Here is a 22,220-nt window from a genome sequence, read left to right on the forward strand (position 1 = left end):
CTTTTCCTAGAGCCCAGGAGGGACTTTGTCAACACGAAGACCTACCCACCAGCCACTCGCCACCGGCGGCAGAAAAGTGAGCCCCGCGCTCAACGCAGCCAGCTGACTGTGGGGACCCCAGGAGCGCAGGGCGGAGGAGCAGCGCGACAGGAGGCGAGCGCGCAGGCGGAGCAGCCGGGAAGGAGCAGGGAGGGGCAGGAGGAGGAGGAGGAGGAAAGGGAGGCCAAAAACCAGAGCAGCCGAGCAGCCAGGCAGCCTGAGCATCGGGGGAGAACAGCCTGAGCCCGGAGCAAGTTGCCTCGGGAGCCCTAATCCTCTCCCGCGGGCTCGCCGAGCGGTCAGTGGCACTCGGCAGAGGCAAGGCTGAAATATGATAATCAGAACAGCTGCGCCGCGCGCCCCGCAGCCAATGGGCGCGGCGCTCGCCTGACGTCCCCGCGCGCTGCGTCAGACCAATGGCGATGGAGCTGAGTTGGAGCAGAGAAGTTTGAGTAAGAGATAAGGAAGAGAGGTGCCCGAGCCGCGCCGAGTCCGCCGCCGCCGCAGCGCCTCTGCTTCGCCAACTCCGCGGGCTTAAAGTGGACTCCCAGATCTGCGAGGGCGCGGCGCAGCCGGGCAGCGGCTCTCTCAGCTTTGGCAACCCCAGGGGCCACTATTTCCCACTTAGCCACAGCTCCAGCATCCTCTCTGTGGGCTGTTCACCAACTGTACAACCACCATTTCACTGTGGACATTACTCCCTCTCACAGATATGGGAGACATGGGAGATCCACCAAAAAGTAAGAGGCTATTTTACCTTGTGGGGCTCGGTTTGCTGTTCTTATGCGGGGGTATCTCTTAGGCACGGGTGCAAAGGGCTCTTCGGAGTTGAAGTCATTGCCTGGAGAGAAAGAAAAGGTGGCTTTTTTCTTGTTGCCGCCTGCATGCTTGCTGTTGGTTCTGATCTTCGGGAAACTGATTGTACCTTGTGTTTGAATTCTCTGTGCCCTCCTCCCAAAGCCTAGTCTTCTGGTGCTAAGCGATGATTTCCTCCTTTGGAATTCTGAGCTCTAGGAGAAGGTTATTATGTTGCAAAGGTCTGCCGCACATACAATATTCGGAGATACGAATTAGCATTAGACTTGCAAAAGAGAACGAGTGACAACTGTATTGATGTCTGCTATTGCTAACAATATCCAGCCCTATGTGCTGTTTAAGAGCGTGCTTCATGGAAAATATAGACATCCCTGCGTTCACTTAACGCTTCTAGTCAAAACCTTTTCTTTGACTTGACTTATCCATAATCTTTCCCAATGATTATAGCAAAGAGGTAGGAGGGGGAAAATACAAAATGAGCGGGTTTGATTGCGTGCTAGGCTTACAAATGTAGACTATTCAAATCTGCATTTTACATATATTCCACCTCCTTTTTAAAAACGAGTCAAGATTTTGATGGCACACTTCAATTACCATCCCAAAGTGCAATACTCTTAAAAAGGGGTGGGGGGTGTAAAAAACCTCCCAGAGTACGCCCTATAAGAGAACGACACTAAAAGTGTGTTTATCTCTGTAGGAAGTAAACGGTTAGTCAATCATGTATTTATTTTCATTTCAGAAAAACGTCTGATTTCCCTATGTGTTGGTTGCGGCAATCAAATTCACGATCAGTATATTCTGAGGGTTTCTCCGGATTTGGAATGGCATGCGGCATGTTTGAAATGTGCAGAGTGTAATCAGTATTTGGACGAGAGCTGTACGTGCTTTGTTAGGGATGGGAAAACCTACTGTAAAAGAGATTATATCAGGTATGCCATTATCCTTCTTTCTTAATTGTGTGAGATTTCTCTGTCTCTCCCCATTTCTGATTTGTGTTATTTGGTATGGCTTTGTCTTTTGGGGAAGTTTGCCTTAATGGAGTGTAGCATGCAAAAGTTGTCCAAGTGTATTTTAAAAATTTAAGATACGCTTTTCATTTCACTTTTTAGGGGGGGAAAAGCCCTTCACAGTGGTGTCATAAATTGTGTGGTATTAAGTAAATTACTCTTGGAATTTGTGATGCTCAAATTATTTCCTCCTTTTTTCTTCCCCTTTCAAAACAAATAAAAACTTTAAAGATTGATAAGTTTGAGTTTCTAAACTTTAAAATATAGTTGATTTTCACTGTATAAAACAGTGTTATTTGTTTATTTTACTCCTGTTTTATTAGTAACTTAAAAATTCATTGGAGGTGTCACTGAAATAGATAAAAGTTTGAAGCATGTTTGGAGATGAATTTTGAAAGAGCAAGTAGACATATTGCCCCTTTTACTTTTAGGGTAAGAATTCCTTCCTGAGAAATTTCAAAACCAACTGAAATATTCCTTGCAAAAACACCGGAAATTTAATCTTTTTAAATATTAACCCTTTGGTGACATTTGACTGTCTTTTCTTTCTTATCTTATCTGAGCTGATGAATTAGACAGAGCAGATCAAATTGCCCATCATCTGTCTAGGAACAATTGGTATATTTAGATAATTGAACAGCTTCCTTTCTCACATTAAAATCTAGAAAGTGATAAAATTAGTGATTTGCCCATACTGACACAACTGCAACTACATAGGAACTTTCTGAGTTTGATTTTGTTGTTGTTATTGTTCTTTCAGTTTACTCTACATGGGGCTTTGCTAGTCTCAAGTTTTCTCGGACCTGTGTAGATGTCAGAAACTTTGTTTTCTCCCTTAGGAAACCAGTACAATTTCTAAGAAAATTGTATTAGTTTTAATAACAAACGGAAGAGATTATCATTGCTATTATGTTAAGTGGTATTTTAAAAAATTCTCCAGTTGCTATTAACACATAATTAGGTTTTGTAAGTTGGAGGGTTTTGGAGCTTGAGAACTTTTGTTGAAGTTTAATTAAGATTTAATACACAATCACAATTTTCTTCTGCTCACATAATATCCAATATTTTTTCTCCTTTTTAAAATTGTGAAGCAGAGAGTATAATTTTGATATATAAAATTGAACTGTACACGAAGGGAGGTTTTTTTTAATACTTAGGGGGATAGTGGGAGGAAGTAGGGGAAGTGGGGTACAGGAAGGGGGAGGGATTTTCTAAATTGTTTGGTCATAGGCAAAGTCCTCATCCTATAAAATGGAAGATCTCACTTTGGGTAGGCGGAGGGAGGAAAACTTTTGAATCTACCTCTAACCTTTGACAAATGAGCTGTTTTCTTTTTCTTTCCCCTTTTTTGTCTTTCTTTCTTCTTCGATTGGCATGTAAACTCAAGATTCTGGAGAGTTACTTGACACCTCCAAGAACATCTTTACTCCTATGGAGATACTGTTTTGCTCAATTGCACAGACCTGAACGTTCCTAATTCTGGATACATACAATTGTAGAAGAACCCAATTGCTCTTTTACTTTCCTCCACTCTGTAACTCTTGTGTTTGTGTGTGTGCACTTGCCCTTGGAAATACTGCAGTTGTAAAAACAAAGCAGACAGACCATTTGGATTTCAAAATTTTCAAAATCTCCCCATGCTTTGTGTGCATCTTTTTCTCTTTCTTTCATTCTCTCTGAAGGAACGGCTGGGCTTCTGTTATTCTGATAGTCACTAAGAGGTCCAGGCAGTGCAACCTTAGGTAGAACCTATAAGGATTGTCCCTTGGTAAGGAAAAGAAAGCAATGAGGAGGAAGACCTCAGAAGTGAGTCTTTCCTTTTTTTTTTTTTTTTTAGACTGGTCATGGCTTTCAAGGAAACTGAAATAGATGTAGATGCTTCCACAACTTGAAAAAGAGAGAGCAGATGCAGATTTTTAATATAATAATAAAAGAAAGAATGGAGAGGGAACTCTTCAATAACATTGTTGTTGCCTATGGAAAATCTTTGGTGGGATAAAGATTTGAATGTACTAGCCTTAAAAGAGGGGACCTGGAAACCCCCAGAGGTTTCATTTTGTTATTCTCTGTGTGTATTTGTATGTGTGCACATATGTAGTGCAGTGGCAATCCCATTCCCCGGTCCTCTTTTTTGTTGCAATATCAGAAATATTTCTAGCCACTAAAATTGAGAAATAAGAAAACAAAAGTGGAGGAGTACTGGTCACCAGAGCACCCCTGAATTCCTTCCCGCTAAGATCTACAAGGAGAACCTTGGGACTGGTCGCAAGAACAGCGACAAAGGTTTTGAATCCATGAATGAATTTCCCTTGTTTGGGGTGGAGTATTCTGAATTAAGAGGTACCAACTGAGATACAAAGGTTCTTGGGAAAGGAAAAAGGAGAGGAAGAAGGAGAAGGAAAGAGATGGAGGGAATGGAGAGAAAGAGGTTTCATTTCTCTCCTCCCGTTTCCTTGCTTCTGTTCGGTAAACTGATTTTTTCTGGGCATCTCGGGGGCTTACAGCTGGGATCACTGAAGATCTTGGGCCAGGGCAGTACCTGCCTGAAGTGACCCCCTCTCCTTGTGCTTGTCTTCTGTCCCCGGCTGGACCCTTACGCAGGTTGTACGGAATCAAATGCGCCAAGTGCAGCATCGGCTTCAGTAAGAACGACTTCGTGATGCGCGCCCGCTCCAAGGTGTACCACATCGAGTGTTTCCGCTGCGTGGCCTGCAGCCGCCAGCTCATTCCCGGGGACGAGTTTGCGCTGCGGGAAGATGGGCTCTTCTGCCGCGCGGACCACGATGTGGTGGAGAGAGCCAGCTTGGGTGCCGGCGACCCTCTCAGTCCCTTGCATCCAGCACGGCCGCTGCAAATGGCAGGTACTCCTCCGCCCTGAGTCAGACCCAGCTCGGGGAGGCAGAGGCACTGGACATAGCAACCCTGGTAGTCACAGGGTGATCGCGACATCAGACCTGCAGTTAAATGAAGTGTTATATGTGTTCTGCTCTTTTGCAGCAAGGTTCAATGCACACACTGTCTGCCTTGACGCCGCAACCACACCTACAAGTCTGTGTGTCTATATATGGGTACACACGAACACAATACCGCTTGTGCTCACATGTATACACAAGCCCAAACAGTACTGTCAGCTCACCTTGGCTTCCAAACCATAGCTTTCTGAAAAGGGCTTCAGCTCCCCGCCAGGTATTCTCTGAGCTGCCTAATTAAAGGGGTGGAGTTCTAGATTCCAGGAGCTTCCTTTAGCTCAATGAAGGAAGCTTAGATGGCCCTAAGTCATTTATCCTACCAAATATATTTTTCCTTGAGAATTATTCCACACTCTAAAACATTTTTAGATTTTATTTTATCATTTTGTAAGAGAATTGGCCCAGAAAAGTGAAGGTCTTAATAACTGCAGGCCACTGTGCAGAGCTGTAATTTAAAACTGTCAACAAGCTAATCTGCAGTAATTGAATTTTAAAGGAAGCCTGACTCTTTAAGCCATTCATTCTCATTCTATATGATTCGGTGAGAATTTCATCTTCAAGCCTGTTGCTGTAGCTCCAAATTGACCCCATAGGTGTTGGACTGACCCCAGGGGATCTTAGAAGGTGCAGGATTTCTACCATATAGATCAGAAGGCCAGTTCCCTATAAAGGAAAGTGGAAACAGAGCAAAATTGGCCAGTACCAAGACTCTGGTGAGGCACTGTTTCAGTACCTAACTTTTAGTTCTGAATAGATTTGCAACCCTTGCCCCTCCCCCACACCATGTAGTTTTAAAGTATCAGTTCCCACATACTAGAGGTGAGGAACAGACAGCTCTTCCCTCCCACCCGCAGCTGGCCCCTTACTGGCAGCTCTTAAGAATTCTTTCTCTAGGGATTTGTGAATAGCTTGTATAAAGGCAAAGCCATGGGTGGGAAATACAGAAGAGCCCAAAATATTGGGGGTTGGATGTGGAAGCACATCATTTCCTAGTCAGTAGTTTATCTCTAATGGAGGCAGCTCAATAGAGTTTCAGTTTTCCTTTGCTGAGGGTCAGGCCTCCTTTCCTGCCCAACCCATGTTGATTCAGTACTAAAATGACCAAGGAATAGAGAGATGGGAGAAATATGGGATTTTTTTTTAGACCATAAAAAGGACTGTCCTCTGGGACTATAGTTCAAGGCTTTCTAGCAGAATTCTGGACCTTCCCTTTGCAGACATTCTAGCTGTCATTGGGATGTTCTGCATTTCCTTCCCTAGTACCCTCTGTGGCCTTTACCCAAGAGGAAACTCCAAGTATGGAGGTGGGGGTGCTTGTTGTAATCTGAGCCCATTCTGGATATGGGGAATTAGGGAGGAAGGAGGAAAAAGAACACTTAAAATATTGTCTCTGTTGTGAGCTGGGGGAACCATCCTGAGCAGCCCTTTCCTTGGCTAAGGCTGTGTTGATATGAACAGGAGCAAGGGCTGTGTTCAGACCTGTATTACTCAGCATTAACCCTTGTAGATTACAGAGCAGGATCAAGATTTTATTCTGCTTTGCACATTCCTCACCACCACCTCTGCTGTCCCCAAAGCTCTACTTATAGTCCTGAGAGGCCTGGTCTAACTGGCTGGTGAGCTAGTAGCCTGGACTGTGCTCATGGTGCCCCTTGCCCCGCAGCGGAGCCTATCTCTGCCCGGCAGCCAGCCCTGCGGCCCCATGTCCACAAGCAGCCAGAGAAGACCACCCGTGTGCGGACTGTGCTGAATGAGAAGCAGCTGCACACCTTGCGGACCTGCTATGCTGCCAACCCCCGGCCTGATGCACTCATGAAGGAGCAACTAGTGGAGATGACAGGCCTCAGCCCCCGCGTGATCCGAGTCTGGTTTCAAAACAAGCGGTGCAAGGATAAGAAGCGGAGCATCATGATGAAGCAGCTACAGCAGCAGCAACCCAATGACAAAACTGTGAGTGGCCCTGGGGCCCAGGCAGGGGACTGAAGTGTAAAGGGGAAGGAGGAAATGCAGACCCTTTGTGTGTCCAGTCTAGCCTGCACCAGCTGAAGTGCAATGGGGTGGCCCTCCTATCCCCAGCCCCAACAAAGTATGGGTCAAAGTGGCTGGGGGAGGCCACCCTGATGCCCAACCTGTGCTGATCTGAGCACTGGATAGATTAGAAAGGCACTTATCAAAGTGATAGGAGCTCACATCCCTATGGGTGGGCTCAGGCTCTGAACCTTACCAGCATGTGAACCTAAAGGACTCAATTGCCCCCTCCAAGGGTAGGTGACAATGAGCATTGGGGACTGTCAATTTCTCACAATGAGTAACACCTTGGGTGTTAGTCTAGATCCTGGGGCTTGGGGACTAGTCATGTTGCCAGTCTCCAGGGCCTCCCCCACTACTTGATGAGACTTGCCCATGCACTTCTAGGCTGGGGAGGTCCCCCTGGGTGATCTCCTCCTCCACCCTTCACCCTTGGTGGAGCCCAGGCCTCCACAAAGGCGTCAGGCCACTGGCACTGTTATCCAGGGCAGCACCCCACTGCAGGCTTCCTGGTTAAGTTAAGCTAAAGAGTTTCTTTCTTTCCTTTTTTTTTTCCCTTTCATTTTACTGCTTGCCCTATTTTTAAATGCCATAAAACCTGCTGTCATTAAACTTGGCAGGCCAGCCGAGACTGGGCCAGGGTACTTTGTAAGTTGGTTAGTACATAATAGCACAATAGCTGCCAGATCCAAAGACTTGGGAGTGGGGGCTAGCTCTGGGAGGAGAAAACCACTTGGAGAAAGTCTGCAACTAACTAAAACTGCCCAGAAAACCACCATGTCCTGAGGCAGAAGGGAGAATTATGGCTCGTGAAAGCCCATAGTTGGAATTGGGGATCAGCTGCAAAGGTAAGGGGAAAAATCACAGTCAAAGTAGAATTTGTTTTAAAAAGGTCTAGGTAGACCTAATATAGACTACAGAAGTAGAAAAACAAAACTGAACTCCAGCTCATATCCATAGGTGCAGCAGATTAACTGAATCAATAAAGGGCCACCATAGAGATAAGATAATACCCAGGTATATTTGCTTAGCCTGTGCAGACAATGGAGGAAGGGAGTTTGCTCATTAACATGTTGGGATGGGGGGGTTATTCACAGAATATCCAGGGGATGACAGGAACTCCCATGGTAGCTGCCAGTCCAGAGAGGCACGACGGTGGCTTACAGGCTAACCCAGTTGAGGTGCAAAGTTACCAGCCGCCTTGGAAAGTACTGAGCGACTTCGCCTTGCAGAGTGACATAGATCAGCCTGCTTTTCAGCAACTGGTAAGTGTCAGCTCACAGAAAGAGAAGGGCAAATTCCCAACAGAAAAGGGATTCTGGTTTAACTGTCATATACTGAAAGATTCTAGGGGAGGGTACTCCCTGACCCCAGGTTGGGGAGAGACTGAGGAGGCATGATGGTAAAGAGAAGGGAGTGGGGCAAATGTGAGGAAAACAAGCCTCTCTTTCTCTCTCTCTCTTTTTTTTTTTTTCATGAGACTGCGAAATTTGATTCCATAGGTTGAATTTTTTTTTTTTTTATCAGACATGCTTTTTGGGATTAACTTCAAGGTACCCAACTAAATGACTTGTGTGAAAAGAGATGCATAAGGGCTGCAAAATTAAACACCTTAGACTTTTAGAATTTTCAGGAACTTTAGAAATCACCTTGGCATTTGAATCAACAATCAGCATGTTTATTCTCTCTTCAACATCTAGAGAATGGGATATTCCGGGGGCCCAATTCAAAATGATTGTAATACATATGCAATGTTATAATAAATAATCAATGTTGTTATCAATAAGCAGCAGGCACCTGTCTAGGTACAATTTTCAGATTTATCAGTATAGAGATTTATTAATTAATTGAATTAGTTCAAGTAGTTGATCAACACTTTTTATTACTGTATCCCTTTCTGGGAATATTGTAATATACAATGCTATACAATGCTATATTGCATATACAAAAGGCTACTTAAACGTTTTTTAAGTATATAAGTTCAAGTGTCATATAGTCATATACTGTGGTGGCATTTATATAGGAAAAGGGACATAGCTCTAACAATCAGAGTGCTTATTTAATCCTGGGAAACCCATTTTACATTAATATGTTTTACACATTCAGAAAGGATAATTATTTCCCCCCTTTTAACCTCCAAAAGGCCAAGATAAATATAAGTATTAATCATGTGTCCTTTGTAATATGGTATTTATATATACTTAACAATCTTTTTCTTTTTTTTTTTTTACCACCAAGTACATCCCCAGTTCTTTTTGTTTTTATTTTGAAACAGTCTCACTGGTGGCTGAGGGTCTTGGTAAGTTACTGAGGCTAGTCTCCAACTTGTGATTCTCCTGCCTCAGCCTCCCAAGTTATTAGAATTATAGACATGTGCCACTGCATCTGGCTTATAATTTTTTTTCTTAAAGTGTCATTAACCCTATAAAATCCTGTCTTATAGAACATGAAGCTCTATCCTAAAAGCATGATCCTTCCTAGAGCAGTAAAGATAAAGCATTAGGAGAGGACAGTTTTTCCACCCTCCTGTTTACCCAGAGGGCATTTGCTTCCCTGGTGTAAACTGTGAGTAAAGGTCTGGAGGCAAGTGGTTGGCCCCAGGCCTGTGTCTCTAAGTGCCCCAAGCAAAAGGTAGGCAAATTTGAGAAGTTCATCCATTGACCTCACAATGGAAAAGTTTGAGTAGGAAGGAAGGTAAGTAGATTCTCAAACTAGAAAAGAGCTTAAGTTAAAGTTATTAATCTGATAATTTGAATAAAAACCTGAATCACAAAAGAAGGTAAGGGGCAGATTTTGGACAGCCAGATGTTTGTACCTTCTGAAACTTTAGCGTCAGGTAGGAGCAGTAGAGGGGAAGCTGAGGAAGGGATCAGAATGTGGTCAGCTAAGGAGATTTTCAACAGTAATGCAGTGCTTTTTCATTTAAAAGGAAAAGCCGGATATTTATAATATGAGGATGTTATAATATATGGATCTTCTCTGTGAAAGAAGAGGGGGGGAGAAATAGGGAGCAAAGGAGGAGGGAGGGAAAATGCAAGAGAGAGCAAGAAGCAGAGAAGCAGCAGGACAGAGGAAGAAAACCCATACTGTGAGTCCTCTAAGGAGTTAATCATTGTTCATGGAGCCTTCTCTGAATCTCCGTCACTTGATCTGAGCGTGTGTTATGGATTTTCTAACTCAAAAAGAGAGGCTTTGATGCCTAGAGACTGAGAACTCGCCTGCTCCCAGGGCAACATGTTGCCAGCAGGATAATTTTATTTAGAGCAAGCATGGTTAGAGTTGTGATACCATTTTACAGTGGGAAACACATTTGTTCTTAAATAATTTAATGCAACATAATGTTGGGAATTGGGAATTCAGTTTGAGTTAAAACAGATCTTTAAGAAGATGGGAAAGTGAGAGGATTTCTTTTTGACTTCTCTTCGTCATAGGCTTTCTATAAGCATGTTAAAATTATATTATGTATGTATCTACGTGTCCATCTGTTTACAAAACATCTGTACATACATACACAGTACCTGGAGTTTACTTTTTGAATACAATTACAGCCTACTTTATTTATTTCTCAACTTTCCATGCAGGTCAATTTTTCAGAAGGAGGACCAGGCTCTAATTCCACTGGCAGTGAAGTAGCATCGATGTCCTCTCAACTCCCAGATACACCTAACAGCATGGTAGCCAGTCCTATTGAGGCATGAGGAACATTCATTCAGATGTATTTTTTTTCCCTGTTGGAGAAAGTGGGAAATTATAATGTTGAACTCCGAAACTAAAGTATTTAACGACCCAGTCAATGAAAACTGAATCAAGAAACGAATGCTCCATGAAATGCACGAAGTCTGTTTTAACGACAAGGTGATATGGTAGCAACACTGTGAAGACAATCATGGGATTTTACTAGAATTAAAACAAACAAAACCTAAAACCCAACATACGCTATTCAATGACCTTAGGAGTACTGAAGAAAAAAAAGACGTTTTTAAAACGTAGAGGATTTTTATTCAAGGATCTCAAAAAAAAGCATTTTAATTTCACTGCACATCTAGAAAAAAAAAAAAGCAGAAATAGAAAATTTTCTAGTCCGTCCTAATCTGAATGGTGCTGTTTCTATATTGGTCATTGCCTTGCCAAACAAGAGCTCCAGCAAAGATCAGGAAGAGAGACTGGCCTCCTTGGCTGGAAAGAGTCCTTTCAGGAAGGTGGAGCTGCATTGGTTTGCGATGTTTTTAGTTGACTAACAAGGGGTTAATTGAAATCCTGGGTCTCTTAGCATGTCCTATAGCTGGTTTCCTTTTTACTTTTGTCCCTCTCTCTCTCTCTCTTTTTTTTTTTTTTTTTTTTGAGATCCATCCTCTATCAAGAAGTCTGAAGCGACTTTAAAGGTTTTTAAATTCAGTTTTAAAAACCAACTTATAAAGCATTGCAACAAGGTTACCTCTATTTTGCCACAAGCGTCTCGGGATTGTGTTTGACTTGTGTCTGTCCAAGAACTTTACCCCCAAAGATGTGTATAGTTATTGGTTAAAATGACTGTTTTTTTTTCTCTCTCTGGAAATAAAGAGGAAAAAGGAAACTTTTTTTTTTGTTTGCTCTTGCATTGCAAAAATTATAAAGTAATTTATTATTTATTGTCAGAAGACTTGCCACTTTTCATGTCATTTGACATTATTTTTTTGTTTGCTGAAGTAAAAAAAAAAGATAAAGGTTGTATCGTGGTCTTTGAATTATATGTCTAATTCTATGTGTTTTGTCTTTTTTCTTAAATATTATGTGAAATCAAAGCGCCATATGTAGAATTATATCTTCAGGACTATTTCACTAATAAACGTTTGGCATAGATAAATAAATAAATGCAATGATTCAGGGTCCCTCTTTTATATGTTTATTAGCAAGCTTTTTAAATGTCTGAAATTAAGGATTGCATGTTGGATTGGGGTAAACTGATATACAGTAGGTGTGATATTGTATTGCAAGCTGTTAAGGTTGAGTTTGCAAGTTTGGATTTCAGTAGTTGGATCAAAGTTGATTGGAAGAAGCCCTTAGCTCTCAGTGGTGATAATGTTACTGGTTTTGTGAAAATGATATGCTGTCCTCTGTTCTTCCCCTACCTTTTTTCCTCCTGTTTTTTTCCCCTTCCCTTCCCCATCCATCCACACACCCTGCAAGAGGGTCCTGCTTAAAATAGTTTTTGATTTGGAGTCACTATCTTATTTTCTTAAAGTAAGTGCTTTACACCAAAGGCTCCTGCTTAGGATTGTTGAAATGATCCATATTTCCAAATATAATCTCTTGCTAAGAGAGAGACTTTCTGCCTAGTCAGTGAGGAATGCCCATTATTTACTAGTGGTGACTGTCAGCAGAATGGAGAAATGCCGCTTTATTTGCGCAGAAGGAACAGGCAGAGAAAGGAAAGAGTTTTCTCAGCCCAGTCGGTGTATGCATTTTCTTACCTCACTGCCTTACCTACCCCCATCACCCCTTCCTCCCTAACTTCAATTTCAAAAACCCTGGAAAGGATAGCTGATGGAGAGAGAGGGTGGCCAGGGGAGAAATGCTGCAGACATTCTGTTGGAGAACCGTCTTTTATGGAGAGGGGGGACGGGGTCCTGGGCTTTGTGGGCCCCCATGGGCCATGGTTAGGTGCTTGTGCTCTTTGGGACAGAACCCCCACTACTCCCACTGGACCTCATTTAGCAATAGTTCCTGTCTGGCAGAATCCAGTGATAGATAAATGGCACTGCCCAAATTGGAATTCTCCGTGCTTCTCCATTTGAGGACTTAAGAGTTAGGACGTGGGCTCCATTCTGTTCTCCCTCCTTATGCTGCCCCCCCCACCTCCGTACCACACCCCAGGGTGAGAATGATACTTTGACTCTTTGCAAAAACTAAATTCATTTGTATGCGCGAATGCAAAGCCATTTTCAGTATCTGACAACTCTTAATAAATACGAAAACTAACGTACCCTAATCGTGTGTTGTGGCGCGTTGGGTTCCTGACAAGGATCAGGGCGGAGGCCAAGCTGGAGACCCAGCGAGCGCCCCGGCCCCCCAGCTCTCAAGTCGCTTTCACCCTCTCCAAATCGGCCGCAAATCAGGAAGGAGCCTCAATTAGGCTTTTGTTTGGCATCATTCTACATAACGGGTTAATTACAGGCTCTAACGTGGGGGCAGAGAGAAAACAAACTTTGCATTGAAAATGTTACAGTGCATTAGACATGCCCGTTGATTACTTTGATTGTTGTGTCTAATTCTTGACAGGGGGGTAATAATTTGGCCGGCGGTAATAATGGCTTGTAGTCCTCTGTTGAGAAAAACAAGAGTTATGTCTTATCTCACAGGAATCTTCTCCGGGAAAGCCACCCGCCCCATTCTTTCTTTTCTCTCCTGTCTCCCTCTTCTAATCTCTTGTCACCGGACTTGACTCTTTTAGCTTCCTGTTTGATATATCTATTGGTCTGCCTTTTCGGTTTTCTTTTTTTTTTTTTTTCTCACCGCGAAGCCGGCATGGCTAATAAGCCTGTGTAAGGATGGCAGGTACGACATAAATATCGTGGCATGCTCACAAAGATCATCCAAGCCCCGTGTGGAAACCATTGAACCTCCTTCCCTAGCCGTAGCCTCTGATGGGTCCCAGGATCTAGAAATTGGGGGGGGGGGGACAACTTTATATAGATTCTGAATGCAATGGAAGGATTTGAGGTACACATCTTTGTGGTCTTTTTTTTTTTTCTCCTGGCATTGATTTCTAAGATTAAAGTTATGCCCGTGCAGTGTGTGATGTTTTATATAGAGAGATGTCAGTCTATTCTGAAGTACACATCTTGAATTTAAGCAAAGTAATTTAGGAGGGGGTGATGAATGATTTGGTTTCACTTGCTAGATTCAAGATATTTGTTGCCTGATGACTGAGAATGGCTTGATGGGTCGATAGCATTCTAGTTCTTGTATTATTCATATGAAAGGTGTGTCTTCCTCTTCTAGACTCCTCAGCATGCACTCTAAATTGTGTAGCTGAAATGTCTTCTTGTTTGCAAATCATCTCTTGCACATATTCTCCTCTTCTCTGCACACCTCTGGAGACTGAGTTTCAAGATTTGCTCTTCTAATGAAATTCCTTCTGTTTGTTATTATCTATCATCTTTTCTCCTTTATTACTCTGAATCCTTCCTTCTCGACATTATGACTCATTTCCTCCAGCTTCTGCAAGCTAAAATTTAATGCAGTTAAAATCATCTTGGATGCTCCCTTGGAATTAGGGTTTTATATCAGTATCTATAATCCTAAAGACAAGATATTTCCCTTTAGTTTCAGAGCAATAACATCTTCTAATTCATTCTATTGTCTCACTTTTTCCCTTTCATTGGAGGAAACTGGTTTTTCTTACCATTAAAAAGTTCTTTTGGGGGCTGGAGTTGTGGATCGGTGGTAAAGCACTTGCCTGGTATGTGTGAGGCCCTTCAGCACCGCATATAAATAAATAAATAAAAGATCCATTTGCAACTAATAATTATTTTTTAAAAAAGAAAAAAGTTCTTTTTAAAGTAAAAGTCATATTTGAGAACATTTTTCCGCCCTTGAAATGACATTCTGCTTAGTTGTGATTCTGCATGGATGTGTGTACCCAGTTGACCACTGTAACTTTTTTTTTTTTTTTTTAGTTCAAGATTAAATACGTGACTTCCTGATGCTCTCCTGCTGTTTACCCTGATCAAATTGTTATACTCATCTTGCTGACCTCTTTTCTGGTCTGTTTTATTCTTTTAACTGCCAGCCAAAACACAATGTGCTTGCAAGTTATCTGAGTCATACTTTGTATTTCCTTAGCACCTTGAATTTTTAAGCCACAAAAAGATCTATCTCCTTGAAATGTAGCTATTTTAAATACCATGTAGATTTATTTATGATTTTCCTTTTTTCTCAGTAAAGAAGTAAAAAAGTTTACAATCTCATTCCAAACCCCACAAAGAAATGTTTGAATGACCTCTAGCCACTTTGAATTTTTAATCTCATCCCTAATAAAAGCAAACTAACCAGAAAACACTTATTTTTTGATTTGTGAAGTTCAGTTTAGTCAACTTTGGTATAGGAGATTTATAATCAAATTAGGCATTAATTTTATTAAAAACTACTTACTTTCTCTCTGCTAGTCAACAGTTAAAGATTATATCACAACAAGGCAAGTGGAATTTTTTGGGAGCTGCTGGAAGAAAGAGAAAAGGGATTGTTTCTGTGTCTTTATTTAAAAGGTGTTGCTTTAGAAAATGGTCCCAAATCTTGAATTCTCATTGCGGATTTGAAATAACTTGTACAGTGTGAGTCGGTGATTTTAAACTAAAATACAAATAGTTAATTCAAGGCTCTGGCAGCCGATTCTGTTTACTGATCTTTTCTGATTGTTGTTTTCTTGATAACCCAGCAAGCCACTGAATGGCTGTTTGAGCCCAGGCGCCACAAACATAAACTTCACAGCTTACAATGTCCCAAGCCCTGATGGAGGATCTCTCCACACCTCCCGGAGACTTCTGAAGTGTAGACAGAGAAGTTGGTTCACAGGGAGTGAAGGAGGGGGAGGGGCGGCAGGGAAGGCTGCCGAGTGCCGCGAGCGCCGCTACTATCACTTCTTTTAATTTTTATGATGCTTAAGCTGTTGGGTCCACGAAGCCAGTTTCTGAGCCTTGAGGAGGCCACTCTTTTCCCCTAACTGTACCGAAGACACCTTGATTCTATGTTTTTTTAAAATAATCATTTTGCATATCTTTCCGCTTAATTATTCCTCTGCAAAACAAGTGGGCTCTTTAAAAAGGCAATAATGACCCTCCCCCAAAGGAGGCGCAGGGATTGGGGAGAAAGATGTGGTCTAAATTGTTTTTCGTCAGGTGGGGAGGAAAGAGTGATCCACCCTTTCCGAATTCAGTGGAAAAGTCCGCTTGGCCCGAGAGCTGCCTGTTTCTTCTCTAGGATCCTTTTTTTTTTTTTTCTCTTGTATTGATCAAAAAGTTCGTGTTCATTTGGGAGGGATGATATTTCTGGATGTGACTTGAGTTGGCTACTTAATTCTGCGGGTTGGGCTGGTGGTATTCCCGCCGCGTACGTTTCCCACGTTGGGCGGGCGGGGCAGTGGCTGTCTGCGCTCGAGATGGGGGGAGAGTGCCGGCAACGGGGGATCCTCACACTGGTCTAACCAGCCCCGCCACTCCCGCGGGCAAGCCAGCCCTTGATCCCTTAAAGAAGGGACAATCGTCGTGGTCCGGGAGAGGAAAAAAGGGTGTTTCTGGGCCCTTCTCTTTCAGGAGTTGATCAGGTTGGCAGATCTGGAGGGCTAATCCAAACAAGGCGCTTGACTTGTGAGGTCGCGAGTCTAGACAGAGCTGGTGGCTCGGCGGCTCCTTATCTTTCCCTGGGATCAGCCCAAGAGGCGCTCCCCGGCCCACTGCACTCAGCTCTCCCGGGCCGGGAGCCACCGCACTGCGCAGACGGCACAACAAACACAGCACCTGAGCCTTTACAGCTCGCTTTATTGTTTAATGGAGAATGCAGTGAAACATTCATTTGTCTTCTCGGCCCCGCGAACCCGGCCGCTTTGTGGCCACAAACGCTGAGTGGGGGTGTGCTCCCACGCCACGCAGGTCCCCAAGCTGGACAGCGCGGGGACCGTTGGCTCCGCCACCGCGCGTGTTAGTGCGCATCGCCCTTCTGTCCCTGACCCCTCAAGCTGGAGAGAGCCTTCGGGAGAACTAACCGCTGCCTCTCTTTTGCTTGTGACTCCTGAAGGCAGTGGGGTGGAGGCACAGTGGGGAGAAAGCTTAGGCGACATGTCTTGGACTAATCCAGTATCTCCTCTTGCTGCCTGGAAATGACAATTCAGCGCTAAAACCATTGATGGCTTGCGGGGGTCAGTGGGCTCTGACTCAGGGCGATCAATAAAAACATTTAGTTCAGTAATAAGCTGCGTTTTTCCCCCCACAATGTACCCAGAAAGATGCGTCACCATCTTGGACAGGGTGTCCCTGGGCAACTGAGTGCCCTTTCTCCCCCGCCAGCACAAACAAATGGCATGTGACTTTGCACTGTTTTCCTGACCACTTCATTGGGCAAACCATGGAAGCCTTGGTCTTCCCTAACTGATTTCCAGCAGAGAGGCCAATGTCGCCATCCACTTGGGAGCAGGGAACCATTGGGACAAACCTTGAAATGCCCTTTTTGGAGAAAAGCATAGCCAACCTTGGGGATTTAGAGTCAAGGATTTTGTGGCTCGAATTTCAAGTTAATTGATTAAGATTACGTTAATTATATTTTTACTCATTCCCTATGGATTTTTTCCTTGTTTCAAAGGGGGGGGGTGTTTCTAGTTTATATCATGTTACTTGCTATTCTAGTTTACAAACATTATGTATATGTGTGGGTGTATTAGTGTATATCATTGGCACGGAGGAGTACATAATACTCCCTCTGTTTGAAAACTAGCCATAGATGTAGGTGAGAGTAATTTGATTATGTGCTTAACGTAGTGTTAATGCAAACATTATCATCTTCCAGTTTGGGTGACATTTCAAATCCACATGCTTTTCCTTGCTTATTCTCTGCATCACAACTCTGTGTCACGACAAAGGAAGGTAAAATAAGGCAAAACTTAGTTTTATGAAATTGAAGGATTTCTGTAGGGAGGTTTCCTTGAAGAGGAGGAGGGGGGGAGGAGGAGGGGTAGAAGGAGGAGGGGGGGAGGAGTAGGGGTGGGGGGAGGGGGAGGGGGAGGAGGAGGAGGGGAGGAGAAGGAGGAGGGAGGAAAAGAAGAAGAAGAATCTTTTTCCTGGAAAAGTGTCCTTACACAGTAACTCAGGCACTGACTTTTCTTTTTCTCATGGGTAAAAGTTGCTGTTTATTTTGACCTGTCACAAATACAATGTGTTGTTTGAAACTTGTGAAACTTAGCAGGTATATAGAGATAATATTAGACAGGCCACTGAATATGATAAAGTAAAATATGGTGGGAATTAACTTTTAAGGACTGTGAATGATTTTACTTTTTCCTAAACGCTTTTAAATTAATATTTCTTCAAAATGCTTTATCTATTTTCTCACAGTCTGATGATATAAAACAGCAAACTGTTTAATGCACACACACAAAAAGGTGGGACTTACAGGTTCCTTGTACAGTTATTTTAATAATTTAAATTACTTGTGTCCTCAATTTGTTTTAAATTTTCTTTATTAAAAATATTGCCCATGCCTGGTTAAAATGTTTTTCTTTAAATTTTTAGTGATTATTTATTAGACAAATCATTTACTTTTATTAAAATAGGAGATTGACTTTAATTTTAACAAAATAAATCTATATCAGATTTTTGGAATGATTAGAAGGAAATAGAAAAATAATGAGTTAGATTTGTTAAAAAAACATATATACTTTGAAATAATGTATTTTAAGTATTACAGGGAAGAATGTTTTATGGACTCAAGTACAAAAATTTTATTCTAAACTCTGAAGATATAATTCATGGTAATTTAACAATTTATTTCAATTGTCTAAGAATTTTGGTAATGGAAGTTTACTTTTTATTTAAAAAAACAACAACCTTGAAATAAAAATAACCTGACATTTGAAATAACATTTAAAATTTAATTCACAAAACAAGCAACCTGTATTTATAAAGTACAGTAATTTGCTTCCACTGATATTGGAAGTCTGATGTCTAAAAAAATTACACGTAGAAAATGTGAATTAGCAGTTTCTGCAGAACAAAACCTCTCAGTAAACTTTAAAGTCATTCATTTACTTTCCTCAGTAGTGGAGGGAAATATTTTGGAGATTACTACTTAGAATTCTGTGTATCAAAGTACATTTCATATTTCTAAGACTATAATGTGTCTTTAAAGTTTTGATAACTTCAAAGACACTAATCACTCTTGTGATTTATATGGGTAAATTTCTCCCCAGTTACCAGAAGTTGAACACTTAGTTAAAGAATGGTGTATTGCCAATAAAAACTCCACCTTTTATCTGTTATCCATTATCCCATCAGTATGGACTCATAAGTCTCATTAATGTTCATGGATGTGTCCTTGTATGTCATGTGCAAGAAGGGTCTTGGAGATATTTCAGCCAGCAATGTCTTTATAGCAAGTACACTAGGGCTAAAACAAAGTAAGGAGTAATTTCCATCACATTTAGGCCTGGATAATATTTAGTCCCATAGGTGAAAATAATTGAATGAAGTGGAAGGATTAGAATTGACTTAAAAGTAAAATATATATATATGTATGTATGTATGTATGTGTGTATATATATATATATATATATATATATATATATATATATATATATATATCTGAAAATATTTTAGGAGTAGCTCTTAGTTAACTAATCTATCAGAAATTCTACTGCCAGGCAAATGGTATAGCTGCTTTATCACAGAGATCTAGAACCAAAGCTGACATATACTGCTTATTTACCCTATATATAGAAAGTTGTTTCTATTGAATTATTTACTGAAATTTGAGTGATGCTTTGTTTATGTGTGTTCATTTTATTGTGGTGGTATACTATATGAAATCAGTCTTGTGAATTAATGTATGCATTTGTGATGTGTGTTATGGCAGTCTCTGGCTGTGGCATAGAGTTTTCTCTAGGGCAAAGCTAAGTGGCTGGGTATTAGACTAGAATCGGTAACATTACAGAATCAAGTGCTGGTCCGAGAGTAAAATGATGAGTGCTGCTCCTCTTGCATGTTGTCTTGGTTATTCAAGTAGAAAATTATCTAGGATTACCATACGTACTAAGAATATTTTCAGTCTTTGTAGAAAATATTAAAAAAGGAGTCAGTTTCTTCCAGAGCAAGAGTGCATTATGGTTGTTTCTGTCATGGAACAACACTTTTTTTTTTTTTTCTGTCTGTAAAGCACTTTGCAGTCATTAGTTATGCATGAGAGGTGTCAGAACCTGTTTTCCTAATGACTTCTGTATATGTTTCTCCACACAATTCTTAGTTCCCTTGTCTTTCTTTCATAGAGGAAATAGAAGAGCATCAAAGAGGAAATACTATATCCTTGTATTTTTATTTTTTGGTACCAGGGGTTGAACCCACTGGCACTTAACACTAAACCACATCTCCAGCCCTTTTTACTTATTTATTTTTTGTAGATAGGGTCTTCCTACGTTTCTGAGGGCCTCATTAAATTGCTGAGGCTGCCCTCAAACTTATGATTCTCCTTCCTCAGCCTCCTGAGTCCATGGGATTACAGGCATGTGCCACCCCACCTGAAGCACCTTTATTTTGAGACGAATTCTTGCTAAGGTACCAACATTGGCCTCAAGCTAGCCTTATTAGTTACTGGATTTGAAGGCATATGCCATGAAACCAACTGATTATTAATCATTTTTATGTGTTGGGAATTTCGGAGTATGCTTTTCTAGTCATTTAGAAACAGATCATGGGTTGTTTTGGTCAATAGTTAATCTACTGTGCTGAAGAAGGATTAGGATTCCTCTGTTTTGTGTTTTGTGTTTTTGATGTCCCTTATTGAATTTCTTTCTGTTTCTCTTCTACTTCCTTCCCAGTCTCTGGTAGACATTGTTCTCTTTCATATTTCTACAAGGTTGACTTATTGATTTCCATAGCAAATGTGCACTCTTAGAAAGTCTTTTTCATTTTTTAGCTATTGGGCATTGAACTTAGGGCCTTGCACATACTAGACAACCAACTCCACTATTAGAAATTCTTAAGGCCCTCAAAAAGCTTTCATTAATTGGAGTCGTGTCTATGACTACTTATCCTATGGTAAATTAAAAATAATATTTTAAAATTTATTTCTTTTAAAGTAACTCACTACATGTTAACACAAATAATTTTTTGATTAAAAAATAAAAATAACTGTAGTTGATAAAACAAAATATTTAGTGAAAAGAGTGGCATTGTTTTCTATTTTTGAGAACCTTTTAATGTCTGGCTTAAGAGAAGGCAGCTGAATTCTCAAAACTGCTTCCTCATTCAGTTTGTGTTATCACACATCATGCAGTTTCTGGAACTCTGTGTCCACTAGTGAAAGAATGAAAGTAAAAAGGCAAATAATGTCAGAGTATTCTCCTGAAAAGAGGTTTGACCTCAAGGTGCCCCGAAAAGTTTCAGGGTCATCCCCCAGGGCTTACCAGACCACCTGTTGAGACCCACTGCCTCAAAAAAATGACTTTTACAAGAAGATCATAGAGGAACTATTGCTTGAAGAAATTTAATTGCTTGTATTAATGTGCTAGTGATATTTTTAAGTCAAGTGACTTTTCAGTTTTGTTATCTCTGATCTGAAAGCCCCTTCTATCTAGGGCCTTAAAGGGGAAAAAATCTGATATTATATAACTGAAAAATCCATGTCTTCTTTGTACGGAACTCTAGGAGAGATGACTAGTTGGTTGTTGACTATTGTATACAAAATGTGTGGAAATTCATCTTGCAGAGCTTCACCTTGGGAAGCTGTGGAGGATACTGAACACTGAAGAGAACTTTGAAATTCATACCAAATGCTTTCAACTTGACAAGGTGGAAGTTGCTAGCCACATATTTTTGAGACAAGGAAGCAAAAGTGACTTGGAAAATACTTTTGGAATAGTCACTTGGTTTTTGAGATAAGAGAAGACAGATGAAAGACTGAAGGCTATGAAAATAACAGGTCAAGGATTCAATGGTTTGGGCAGAGGAGGGACCTTTTATACTTGGCATAAAAAGAAAGGGAGGGATTGGTGTGTGTGAGAGAGATTCTCAGAGGGTGGCTGATATGGAGAAGACTGACAGTTGTGCACCAGCTGTGTTTTCTTCTTATTTTTTATGAGAGTGAATAAGCTTCACATCCCAGGATCCCTTGTAGTTGGCGGGTCACATGACTACATCCTTGCCAGTGAAAACTTATTAATGTGGATTATTCTAGGTTTAGGCCTTAGGGTAATGATTGTACTTCCTTTGTGCTCTCTCTCTTTTTTTTTTTTCTCTTTGTTTCTTCCTTTCTCCTTTATTAGTGCATTATAGTTAAACATAATATGGGGGTTTATCTTGACATATTCATAGATGCACATAACATAATTTGCTTCATTTTGATCTGCACTACCTCCCCTTTCTCTCCCTCTGCTACCCATCCTCTATTATACTGGAGTCCTTTTTATTAATTTATTTAAATTGGTTCATTACAGATATATATATATATATATATATATATATATATATATATATAACTCATTGTGGTATATTTGTACACACACATAGCATAATTTGGTCAATTTCATTTTACAGTTCCTCCCCTTTCCCATTCCTTCTCCCTTCCTCTGTATCACTTTCCTGCTCCACTATTCTCCCTTCTGTTTTTCATGTGAGCCCCTGTT

The 22,220-nt window shown here is 41.2% G+C and overlaps 1 protein-coding gene across 1 annotated transcript; it reads left to right on the top strand.

The window, feature by feature from the left end:
* Window positions 1-751: 751 nt before the first annotated feature.
* Isl1 (ISL LIM homeobox 1) lies at window positions 752-10,557 on the top strand. The gene is made up of 6 exons (XM_026385961.2): window positions 752-779; window positions 1,595-1,784; window positions 4,464-4,723; window positions 6,495-6,781; window positions 7,957-8,124; window positions 10,441-10,557. Exons 1-6 carry the CDS (start codon window positions 752-754, stop codon window positions 10,555-10,557), a joined length of 1,050 nt encoding a protein of 349 aa, XP_026241746.1.
* Window positions 10,558-22,220: the final 11,663 nt, after the last annotated feature.

Source organism: Urocitellus parryii, chromosome 1 (assembly GCF_045843805.1).
Source record: "Urocitellus parryii isolate mUroPar1 chromosome 1, mUroPar1.hap1, whole genome shotgun sequence".
NCBI classification, from domain to species: Eukaryota; Metazoa; Chordata; class Mammalia; order Rodentia; family Sciuridae; genus Urocitellus; species Urocitellus parryii.